The sequence below is a fragment of the Ailuropoda melanoleuca genome, chromosome 11 (genome assembly GCF_002007445.2).
Source record: "Ailuropoda melanoleuca isolate Jingjing chromosome 11, ASM200744v2, whole genome shotgun sequence".
Lineage (NCBI taxonomy): Eukaryota > Metazoa > Chordata > Mammalia > Carnivora > Ursidae > Ailuropoda > Ailuropoda melanoleuca.
Genome location: NC_048228.1, coordinates 103,820,404 through 103,833,073, shown reverse-complemented (window position 1 = coordinate 103,833,073; position 12,670 = coordinate 103,820,404). Strand labels below are relative to the sequence as shown.

Genomic DNA, 12,670 nt, shown 5'->3' with positions numbered 1-12,670 from the left:
CAGTCAGGGAGATGTACCATGAATCTACAATTCCTTTACTGGATTCCAAGGGTGCTAACATTAAACAGTAACCTGTGTGAGTCCAACCTCTCCAAGGCCGTTCTTCATTCATTGTCCAGTCCACCCCCGTAATAATCCTGTGAGGCAGGCACGTCAGGACAGTGCAGGCTCAGGGAGTCAGCATCTGTCGCATGGCTGGCAAGAGCTCGGTATGGGACAGCAGGTCTTCGTTCTCTCCGTCTGCGGCTCTGGTCCTCCCGGTGCACACCTGATGCTTCCAGCAGTGGGTACACCCCCAAGCACGTGTGAGGGCCATCGGGAGACACATGAGCTAACTCCAGTCTACGTCTGCAGCCTCACTGGCTGCCACCCTCCAGTCTGAGGACGTGGGTCTGGCCAGCCAGATGTCCTTGCTGTTCTCTGGACATGCATAGATAGCTTCAGGGCTTGGCGTGAGGCAGCCCTGCTGCCTAGAAACCCCCTCACGCCTCACCCTTTCTTCCCGCCTGGCTCTGCCATTCTCTTCCATCCAGTCGGGGTTCAAAGTCATCTCTTATTTAAGACCCCCTTTGAATAAATTCCTCTGCCTAGTCCCTACCCCCTTGGGAAGGTCCAGAGGCAGGACCACCTCTGCTCTACTCCTGCAAAGCCATGTAACAAGTTCCAGAAACAAAGGAGCCTCAGAGCCCCATCCCCCTCAGAAGTGGGAGCTCTCAGAGCTCAGGGTGGTCTGCTGCTTCTGGACGGTCTCTCAGTCCAGGGGCTTGGCAGGGCTCAGTCATGGCGCATTTCAGCTATTCTGACTTTATTTACTTGTTCAAACTGGAAGACACTTAGAGATTTTATAGTCCTTTGTTTCTCCAGGTGTGGTCATGAGTGCCGGCAGGTGAGTTTAGGTGGTACTCAGACACAGCATTAAATAATTCTGAATTACCTGGGGGAGAAAGAGCCCCCTTTCAGTTCTCTGTCTAGCCCTTTGAATAATTCAAGAGCAATGTTTCATGTTTGTTCTAGTATGTCCTTAATATCTCTCTGGCATGTCTAATCTCTCCTGCAACAGAACAGTCCTTATGCTGAGAGCCATTAGTGAGCGGTGGGATCTTGCTACAATTTAATGGCCTTGCTTTGTTTGAGTTAAAGTGACTTAAAAAGGTGGTTAAATATATGACACTGAGTACATTCTCCTGGTTTTGCAACCCTCACCACTGTCCATCTCCAAAACTTTGTCATCATCCCAAACTGAAATTGTAAACACATGAAACAGATCCCCGTTCCCCATCTCCCAGACCCTGGCCACCACCATTCTACTCTGTCTCTAGGAATTTGCCAGTTCTACTCTCATGTAAATGGAATCATGGATTTGTCCTTTTGTGTTTGGCTTATTTCATTTAGCAAAATGTTTTCATCAAGTTTCATCAGTGTTGTGGCATGTATGAGGATTTCTTTTTTTTTTTTTGGAGCTAAGGAAAAGCTATCTGTCTGTCTGTCTGTCTATGTATCTGTGTATCTATGTATCTATGTATGTATGCACGTATCTATCTATCTGTCTCAAGGGCATTTGGGTTGTTTCCACCAGCCTTGGCATTCTTGTGAAAAACGCTGCTATGAACATAGGTGTACAACTACCTGTATGAGTGCCTGCCTTTGGTTCTTTGGGGCACATATACTCAGAAGTGGATTGTTGCAAATAGTTTGAAGGTTATTTCCTATCTATGGCACGTAGTACTGGTTTTCTCTTTAGAACAGTGATACAAAGTGAAAAAAAAAAGGGTCAGAGAATATTAATAAGTAAACATTATTATTGATAGTACAAGGGAAGGTCACATATCGTAAGGTGCACTGAAATTGTTGACATCAGGGAACTGCTGATTTAGTGCGAGCGTCTCCCATGCCTGTGAGGGATCCAGGTTCTAGGAGGGGCCTGATTTTGGAGAGACACCTGGTTAAAACTCAGGGATTTCAGTGCTCATGAAGGAGATGACAGAGGGAAAGGAAGCAGGGTACATAACAAGGGACAATAATAGAAGTACGTGCAAAAGTTTCCCAAAGTCTAACTTAAGACTATGAGACGTCTTTTAGAATTAAGGTAGACATTAATATAAGGACAGCAAAAGACCTTTAGGCTACTGCAGGGATTATAGGACTGGACCAGAGGTATCTTATATGTTCTGCTTCTGCTTAAAACCCTTTGCAAGCTCCATAGCAGGACCCCAAGCATATGAGGGTATGGAATGGAGACCCAGAAGGAGCAAATTCCTCTGTGCCTTATAGTGAAAGACTTTAATAAGCAATGTTATAAGGTAATGGAGAGAAGGGCATGGAAACTACAAAGAAAGTTTTGACACCCACCCTCCCCCCTAGAAAATGTAAGTGCAACATGGTCCAAGAAGATCATAGGGATGGGGAATATTTTAGAAAGAGACCAGGAAATAGATGAAGGGCAAATAAGAGTACATCTGTTACCTGTTAACATTTCTCCCTGCTCTACGTCTCCTCTGGGAGACCATATCCTCTAGCACATTGTGTGGCATATAATAAGTGCTCAATAAATAGTTGTTGGACTGTTCAAATGAAATGAGTATGTGATAGGTGGATCTTTTATTGGCAAAATAATTGCAATATATAAATCCTTGTTGGGTTTAAAGATTATTGAACAGCTAGTGAATATAAAACACAGGACTTGATCTCAATTTTTTTTGATTAATTAAAGCCAGTTGGAGAATTTGAGAATATGCAAATTAAAGACTGGTAAAAGAGCTATATAAAATATAGCAAAACACTGTAAAAAATGTTAAAAACCAGTAATATGTAGCNGATTAATTAAAGCCAGTTGGAGAATTTGAGAATATGCAAATTGAAGACTGGTAAAAGAGCTATATAAAATATAGCAAAACACTGTAAAAAATGTTAAAAACCAGTAATATGTAGCCAGAAGGGAAAAAAAAATAAAGCCCATCACGATGATCTCCTCCTAGGCATTGTTCAATAACACTCTATAGATGCTAAGTTCATCTAGAAAGACACCGAAGAGAACCATTTGTTTTACCTTTTCATCAGACCTCGNATAAAGCCCATCACGATGATCTCCTCCTAGGCATTGTTCAATAACACTCTCTATAGATGCTAAGTTCATCTAGAAAGACACCGAAGAGAACCATTTGTTTTACCTTTTCATCAGACCTCGTGGGGAAAGGTTTTCTCCAGCTTGTGTTTTTATAGTGCAGTAAATTTTCCTGAGGGCTGTAGCGGGCTGGAGACTGACATCTTTGAGGAGGATGAAACTGCATTGTTTCTTTATGATCTGGGGAAAAGGAAATTCACATATAAATATGATTTTGTTGCTGCTCAGATTACCTCCCTCCAATGAGGAGCTGGAACTCATCACTCCTTCCTGTGTCTGGGACAACCTTCTTGGTCTACACTACTGTCATCTCATTCTGGACAGCAGTCTCCTCTGGATTTTTCTCTTGCTTCAGCTTTTGCCTCTTTCTCTCTAGGGCATCTGGAATAATCTTAACAAGATATAATTCTGACTTTGCTATTCCACCTGGTAAAAATCCTTCCATGATTTCTTTTACACCTGAAAGAAAATCCAAATGTTTTACTTCTGCCAATAAGGCCTGGAATAATCTTATCTATCTATCCATCCATCCCACATGGTCTACTCTGTTCTGGTCGTAATGAACTCTGTTCAGTTTCTTAAACGAGCCAAGCTTGTTCTCAACTTAGAAAACATTACTTTTTTAACTTGAAAGAATAACTTTTTGTTTTAATGGAATATCACTTTTTTAACCTAAAAGAATGACTAGCAGATAAATTATGGTTATTCGGACTTGAGTAGTTGGCTGATATTTTATTAAAAATGAACAAAGTAAGCCTGTCACTTTATGGAAAACAACTGGCAGTACTTGTTGCCAGGTACAAAATTAGATTTTTCTAGTGCAAACTGGAATTTGGAAAAACTTATATCTACCACCATTACGTAATAGCACACTTTTCTGATGAAACTGGTGGTGTTATTTGCAAATGTAATTAAAAAAATATTATAAAATGTGTTAACATTGGAAAGATCTGCTCAGGTCTGTGACTAATATTCCAAGGGACCAATGCATGATGTTACAAAACCATGCCTGGTTCTTTAAAAGAGCAAGATAGACCAATGGACTTTAAAGTAACAGAATACACAGAATGTACTGTATGGTGACTAACACAATACATTAAAAAAAAAAAGTAACAGAATACAAAAAGTTCATTGAAAGGGTTTAATGTTTACAAGGAACCTAAATTTTAAGATACTACCATTTGTCAAGTTTTGACATGGTGTTTTCTCTTTATATTCAATGAAAATAGCAGATTTCCACCACATGTCATTCTAATAAACACTAATAAAGGATGAAATCAAGGCCACAAGGAAGGAGTGAAGTGTTAGGAGAAATACTAAGCAAAGATATTTGTAAATATGTTAGTAATCTTAAGTAAGGGTTAACTGTATAAAAATCATAAAGCCTTGAGAGTATGAAGACAATATCAACGTAGAATACTGGACAGTGATAACAACATGGAAGAAAGGTGATTAGTATGAAGGCAGAATTATAAGCTATAGAGTCTTAATTCAGTCTAAAAATATAACTAAACTTATAGTGCTAGTTAGTAGCTGAACAAGAACTTCGAAAGAGTGGAGTACTTTTGACAGTACACTTTGAAACACAATACTAATAGCAAATATTTACATGTCAGTTACTGTCGCATTTAGGTTATATGTTTTTATTCTGCTTCTTGTCATCAAAAAGCTGAATTTCTCTCTAAATTTACTAAGAAGAACAGAGTACTCCTGAAACATTTTACATTCTATTTTAATGGTTCCAAGGATTGTGGCTTTTAATGTGGAGCCTAAGAATGTTTGTTATGGGGAATTACGTGTACCAAAATGTTTGTTGAAAAATGTTGGATAGCTTAAAGTTTAAATCACATTCATCATAGTAAGTTAATTTCACCTACCAGTTTGTGACCTTAAAAATAGGAATTACGATAAAGACGTCTCTGATTTTCAAATTTTATAAGTAAAGGAGCTTAATTTTCAAACAGTGCCGAATCCCTACCATCAGAATCAGGGCATTCTGAGTTTCTTAGTTATGTGCAAATATAATGACACCTAAGTTTAATGACAAAGTTATCACTAATGGGTTGGAGACTATATACTAGGCAAGTCCTAACCAAAAGAAAGCTAAGAGAACTCTTATAGTATTTCTAAAAATACTTTAAAAACTTTATTTTAAATTATAGTGAAATAGTTCATAGAGACTTACTACTGAAATGGCCATCGCTATCTTTTCAACATGGATTGAAACAGTAAGAGTGTACTTGAGAAAAGAAAATAACCATTATCGGTATTTTCTATTATGTGGTTTGTGTAGTTTACATCATAGCGTTCAGTGATTATGAATTTTTCATTATATTGTGGCAACTGATTTATTATATTTCAACTCTCAGTGCCTTGCTTGAATATTTAAAAAGTCCGACTTGAAAAAGAGCATTTGGGGGGCGCCTGGGTGGCACAGCGGTTAAGCATCTGCCTTCGGCTCAGGGCGTGATCCCGGCGTTATGGGATCGAGCCCCNAAAGAGCATTTGGAAACAGGTATGTGCGTCGGCAGTCTATGCAGAGACTGAGTTAAATAGAGCAAAACAACAAACAGAACACCTTCACTGTGCTGTTTCCCCCCGAAGGCCCTTTGGATCTTTGTTTAATGAGTGAATGAAATTCTGAGCATATAATCTGTTGCAAATATTTAACTGATTTTGTTCTAGAATAATGGCAGCTAATCTTTGGAAATTTTATATATATTACATATTTTAATATTAAGTATATATTATATGTTTTATATATACATGCATATATGTATACAGATGCACATACATATATAAATATATTTATATATATAAATATATTTCTATTTTATATATAAATATATTTCTATTTTTATATATATAAATATACATAAATGAAACAGGACTCCCCTCCCCATGAAGTAGGACTGTCCTACTTGGAGAGCAGAGGGTCACATTAATGAAGAGATTGACACGGAGTAAGTAGAAGAACATCATGGGGAGGACTGTGTAGGTGGTCAATAAAATTTGAGGCAGGCTAGCCTAATAAAAAAGGCATGGGTTGTAGAATCATACTGATATCAGTAATTACTAATATTTCAAAATTCTTCTGTATATAAAGCTGTTAGCATGGTGTTTGACCTGTACTGATCACTCAAAAAACATACTGTTTATGTTGTTAATATTATAAGAGAAACACGGTTTTAGGCTTTTCTTTTGTAAATTATATAAAAGCATTTTATTTTAAGTAGGTATCCATGCATATTTATTGGCAAATTTTAATTTACTCTTACATGCAATTTAAAAAGTAATTTTATAAGATAAGAGCCATATCTTTTAAAGAATATTTATAAAATACTGACATGGTGTCAGAAAAAGAAAAGAAAGAAAAAGAAAACATCAGAAAACAAAAATTTAAAACAAAAAAGAACACAGGTCATCCACAGTCCCAAGCTTTGAGAATAATGTTGTTATAATTTTGGAGTAGAGCTAAACCTTTCTGGACCCTCTTCCAATATATCAAAACAATTTTTTTTTTGTCTTTCTATCCATTTGCTTAGACTCTGTGATGCGGTGATGAAACATGTATTTTGGTCGTAGTCAGCTTCTAACAGCAGCTCCTAAAGCCTTTGGAATTTCCTAAGTGATAAGAATGATACAGGTACTTAAATATGTATAACAGACCCTTTCAACCACACCTGAGTCTATGTTAGTGAGGTGACTTTCTGAAAGTGCCTAAGGATGGGGCCTGGTTGACAGGTGAACCAGCCTTGGGACTGGAGGGTTGGAAATTTTAGTCCGCCTCCTTGACCTAGGGAAGGGGAGAGGGGCTGGAGATTGAATCAGTCACCAATGGTCAATAATTTCATCAGTACTGACTATGTAATGAAGCCTCTCCCAAACCCCAGTGGGGTTCAGAGAGCTTCTGGGTTGGTGAACCAGAATGCTTCCATGTGCCATCACATTTTATTAAAATGTGTCAATTGCCTTTTATGTGTCACACGACTGTGTGTGTGTGTGTGTAACCTCGTGAGTTAATGTTATTTGGGTTTTATGGATGCAGGGAGCGTGAGGATCCAGGAATGAACTTGGTCAAGGTGACCCTCTTGCAGGGAAAGAGGCAGCACTGGGACTTAGGTCAGTAGAACCCTTAGTCCTTCCACTGTATCCCATGGGGTCTGCTTCCTCCAGCTCTAAGCCCTCTTGTGGCTCAACAGAAAGAGATTGCAGGATTAGACCTGAACACAGAATCTCCACAGCGTATGGAGAGAAGAAAGAAATGCTAAAGAACTCGATAGATTTGTTTGAACGAAGTAATACTAATAATATGAAACCCCACCACCAATAGGAATATAATGCTATATTTATATGCTGCTGTGACCTCTCTGCAGACAGCTATCCTATATTTATCTTTATAATCAATTAGTAAGAGGAGTCAATTTTATTTTCTTTGCTTGACAGACTTAAGATAAATCTATTTTACTTCCAAAGGATTGGCAAAAACTAAAAGTTTGTCAAAAACAACTGTTGGAGATGACGGGGAACAAGGAGGACTCATAAGCTCTTGGTGACACTAATATGTCCGCTTTGGGAAATTCATCTAGAACAATCAAAGAGAGGCACAGCCTCCACCCCAGAGATCTCACTCTTAGAGAAGTTACCGTGTCGTGTACGTGGGAAGACTTCTCCAGTATTGTTCATAACACCATCACGTTCATTAAGAAGAAAACTCTGGAAACCACCTAAGTAATCATATTGAATTAAGGATAAAAATTGTGGTATTAACATAACGGAATACTATCTAGCAATGAAAATGAGCTAATTACACCTCTGTGCATCAGCTCAACGATGTGGAGGCTTGCAAACGCTAAATCACAGTGCAGGGATGGCTTACCCGTTTGGTTCATAATTCTTACAGAAGGTGCTCTTACCTCTGTCTTGCACACTGTGGTTCCTCATCACGAATGGCGAGCTAAAGAAAATGTTAGAATTGAAAGAAGTTGGTATTTCCCCTGGTAGGTAAAATTCCACTTAAAGGCAAGGTCAGTCATGATGGACTAAGTCCCATTTATAAAGCACTTTATATTTCACTGGCTGAGATACAAGAATTTCTGTTGTTTTTTTTTTGAAGATTTTATTTATTTATTTATTTATTTATTTATTTATTTATTTATTTATTTAAAGATTTTATTTATTTATTTGGCAGAGATAGAGACAGCCAGCGAGAGAGGGAACACAAGCAGGGGGAGTGGGAGAGGAAGAAGCAGGCTCATAGCGGAGGAGCCTGATGTGGGGCTCGATCCCATAACGCCGGGATCACGCGCTGAGCCGAAGGCAGATGCTTAACCGCTGTGCCACCCAGGCGCCCCAAGAATTTCTGTTTTGTGAGGCAATAGGCGACTGGTTCTTTCTCTCTTTTCTTAAGGCAGGCAAACAGATATGGAACAAATTGACCCACGCAAGTTCTTTCCATCCTATTTCAATAAGCACATATCATGATTGTTTGCTTTTGGAAGCCATGAATTCAGACTTGCTTCGTAACGACAGTCACTGTAGATAGGTGGTGAGTTGGGGCTAATAGTCTATAGAAATTGTTTACCGGTTGAAAGACAGTGAACCGTAGCAAGCAAGAGAAGCGCAGAAATTATTTTGTTCCTTCTTGATATGTAAGCTAAGTCATAAAATGGTGAACTATCATAAGGAAGTCCGTAAGAAGAAAAGGATTATAAATATGTAATAAAAGATACTTAATAATACGCAAGTAAGGGAAGGGGAGGTAATGGGGGATGGAGATCATGCCCTTGATGTGCAGGCCTGGCCGTGGCCGTGAGAGCTGACATTTATCAGGCACTTGCAACAGGCCTGGCTCTGCTCTCGGCGTCTACTTAGGGCAAGCAGCGTTGCCCAAGGATGTGGTTTGCTAGTGATGAGGCTGGGCAATCCAGTTCTGGTGGGTCTCTCCTAACCACAGACAAAGTAAGTATTTATTGAATAAATAAAAGATAGCATCTTAACTGTGGGCAAGGCACCAGGGAAAATCAGCATTCATGCATTTTCAGAATCAAGCCATTATTGGCAGCACGGGCTACTGAAGAGTGGGCATCAAAGTTGGACTTGACTTCAGTGGTAAGGAACTCCGCCTCTCTGGGCCTCATTTATTCCCTTTGGGGAGTGGGTCAGAACTTTCTTCTAAATTCAGTGGACTTTAAGCTGGGGTTTGATGGCTGAAGAGGGGTTTTCCAGGTCGGGGTGGGGGGAGAGGGAAATATGGCAGGAGGTGGTATAGACAGAGGAATAGCACGTGCAAATGTCCTGCATTAAGTGATGACAGGGATTGAGATGGTGGGAAACTGGCATGAACTGAGGCTGGAGCCGCTGGCCAGCCAGGGGTCATGGGGACTTTAGAAGCACTAATTTTGGAGGCCCTGGATTTTGTTGTAAGGAAGCCACCACTGATTTATGGTGACCTTGGTCAGTGAATCGCTGGTCTGAGCCTTTGCTTCCTCGAATCTTTAGTGGGACAGTAGTTGTCGCAATAACCTGATCAGGCAGTGTTAAATCAGATAATGACATTGTCAACCTTCAACCATTTATGAAGTTTTGTTCAAAAGTAGCTGTCAGTTTGCGTGTGGTCACCTACAATCTACCAACTGAGAATAATTAGAAATGGCCAACTTTTTTCCCCAGAGCGATTTGCATCCATTCTAGTTAATCCTGTCTAGTTCATATCCAAGCCTTCAGATCTCCCAAACTTCTCTAACAAGCAGTCACTAGTAAATTACAGGAAGAACAATGCCATTAGCTTCCCTAACAACTGTGACTCACACGTTTCCCTTGGGCCTCATCATTGGGCTTCATTATCAAAGACCAAAGACTTCTCATTTCTCAGGAAGTCTTGGTGCGTCATTATCCCGGACAACACATGGCCCGACCCCCAGGTTGCCGCCCAGCAAGACATTCCTGGCTCCTTACCTGGCAGTGGCAAGAGGAATCTCTGGAGTGCTTTGATTTTGTGACAGGTGAATTGATTCAGGCTTCATCTGGTAATGAGGAACTGCATAAAGGAGTCACATAATTTGCTCAGGTTGTAAAAAGAAAACGACTGGGGACCTAACGGAAGTTCTTTAATTTCATCTGAGTGATCTCTGATTAATAGGAGCGGGCTGTGGGTGGCCAGCAGAAACGGTACCTACATATTCTATAACCCCCCTGGCTCCTGGGGGCGGCTTTTCCCCACGGCTATAAAAACCGCTTTGAATACTGAATATTCAATAATATCAAGAATGCTGGATCTGGAATTCATCATTGAGCTTCCCGAAATACAGAATATCACATTGGAAGGTATTTCGTATTGGAAGGGCTTGGCATGGAAGTGAAGCGAAGATGAAGTCTGCATTCAAAAGTAAACTTACATAGGAGCATAAATAAAATGGTGAAACTTAAGAAGCGTGCTGCGCCGGGGGTTGCGCAGTGCTGGCCCACACTCTCCTGAAGTCTCACATCTCTTCTGCGACAGGGCTGGAGAGCTCCCAGGATTCTGAGTAGACCAGCCATTCCTACCTGCTCGCCAGCAGGCATACACTTTCTTAGTTTTCCCCGTTGGATCTTTAAGGTTTGAAAAGTTCTGCCCCCCATATGAACTGGAGTTATTTAGTAATTACATATGCCGTGGATGTGACCGCTCTTTATTTCCTTTTCATCATGAATAGATTTTAATCTGCCTTCCAAATCACCAAGGGATATAATCATACAAGGATATGGAATGCCACAGAACACTCTCCTAGTTGCTGTCCTACGTAGTTGAGTTAAGGAAACGTATCGAGATCGACGTGTCTTAATTCTGGTTGTTGCTCTGTGTTCTTGCTCTGTCCAAGGTGGGTCACAGACTGGACACCTCTGACTGGAGGGCTGTGATTACTTGCAATGTGACTGGGCTTGATGCCTGGTCCACTGGTCACCCATCCCGTAAAATCATTTCATGTCATCAGCAGCCACCCAGAGCCTCTGCCCCTCACGTGCTGAGCAACGTGACATCGGTGCGCTGATAATCCTGGAAGTCCAAGGCGACAACATCTGAACATTTTAGTGGGGATGTGGAGCTTTGGTGTGGAAAAAGGCACAGTTCCCTTTAGGTTTTAAAATTCCTTAGAATTGCCAAAAACCCCGCTTCTCCATTAGGGACCCTTGAGAATCTCCAAACCCAGGTGAGGCCCACTCAAGCCTAAGTCCCTCCGTATAAAGAAGAGCAGACCTAAGACCCACAGAGGCAACACGACGTGGCCAAAACTACACCGTGAGTTGGTGGCAGCCTCTGAAGTCCTACCAATGTTGCTTTGTGGGACTATGCCGCCTGTGTTAACTCTTTGGGCCGTGGATCAGGCCTTTGGGCTTTGACGGAGGTCATCGTAAGGGAATGGCGAATGGTATTTCCAAAGTGGGTATGTACTTGCTGCCGCTTAGCACCTGCCAGCTGCTGAGTGAGCGTTGGGTTGCACTGCACAGTGACACCGACGATGTGCACACGTGTGTATGTGTGTGTGCACTGAGATGAGAGTGTGTGAGTGCGTGGGTGCCATCAAAGCTGTGGACGCCAAGAGCTTCTCTGGAGCAGTGGGCCAGCCACGTCTCTCTAAAGTGGCAGGGGCTGATAGTGTGCCCCCTTCTTGTCAGCTGCCTGTGGCAGAAGAAAGACCTCCAGCTCAGCCCCGATTTTAATCCCCTTGTTTCAACCAGAGGGCCCTTGAGTAGACTAGGAGGTCCTGGGCCCCCCGGATCACATGGTCATGCACGCGTGCAGGTGCTCCTTTATCCCAGGCCCTGCAACAATCCTTTTTAAAAATGATAGACTCTGGGAAGCAAACTGAGGGCTTCGGAGGGGAAGAGGGGGGATGGGAGAGGCTGGTGATGGGTACTAAGGAGGGCACGTATTGCATGGTGCACTGGGTGTTATACACAAGTAATGAATCATGAACTTTACATAAAAAACTAGGGATGTACTGTATGGTATCTAACATAATATAATAAAAATGTTATTAAATAAAAAAATAAACTCAAATATAATAAAAAGAATGTTTATGAGACAAAAAAATGATAATGCTATAAATCTGGAAATGGAATGCAACCTAATGGTATTGGGGTATGAAAAAAAATGTAAACAGCTTACCTCTCTCTGTTCCAAGGACCTGCATTGAATAGAAAAGAAAAATAAATAGCATTGAGTGAGTCTCGGTGATAAAGAATTTTACATTGGAGCAATTGGTTAGTAGAATTTGGGCAAGATTTTTGTTAGTATAGATTTTTTAAAACCTACAAATAATCCTCCAAAAGACTAAGCAAAAATCAAAATGTTATGCTGTCTGTGTGATGCAGCAGGCAAATACACAGTCTGCGGATGGGGCTTAAATTTGGCTGTTCTGAAAACAGCTGAACCATAGCTGTCAAGAACATTAGGACTGCTCCTAGTCTCATTCCAGTAATTCCATTGATGAGACTTTTTTTTTTCCCTAAGAAAACACCTGAAATCTGGACCAAGTTCCATGATAAGATGTCTAGTATGTCATTACT

The 12,670-nt window shown here is 40.8% G+C and overlaps 1 protein-coding gene across 1 annotated transcript in view; it reads right to left on the bottom strand.

Moving 5' to 3' along the window:
• Positions 1-12,670, bottom strand: part of CLNK (cytokine dependent hematopoietic cell linker) — a 145,678-nt gene that overhangs the window by 6,393 nt on the left and 126,615 nt on the right. The window contains exons 13-17 of the mRNA XM_034670974.1: positions 12,270-12,288; positions 10,079-10,160; positions 8,038-8,078; positions 7,768-7,848; positions 3,168-3,301 (exon numbers count right to left, since the gene is read on the bottom strand). Coding sequence (XP_034526865.1) covers positions 3,168-3,301; positions 7,768-7,848; positions 8,038-8,078; positions 10,079-10,160; positions 12,270-12,288 — 357 coding nt within the window. The remainder of the gene's footprint in view (positions 1-3,167; positions 3,302-7,767; positions 7,849-8,037; positions 8,079-10,078; positions 10,161-12,269; positions 12,289-12,670) is intronic.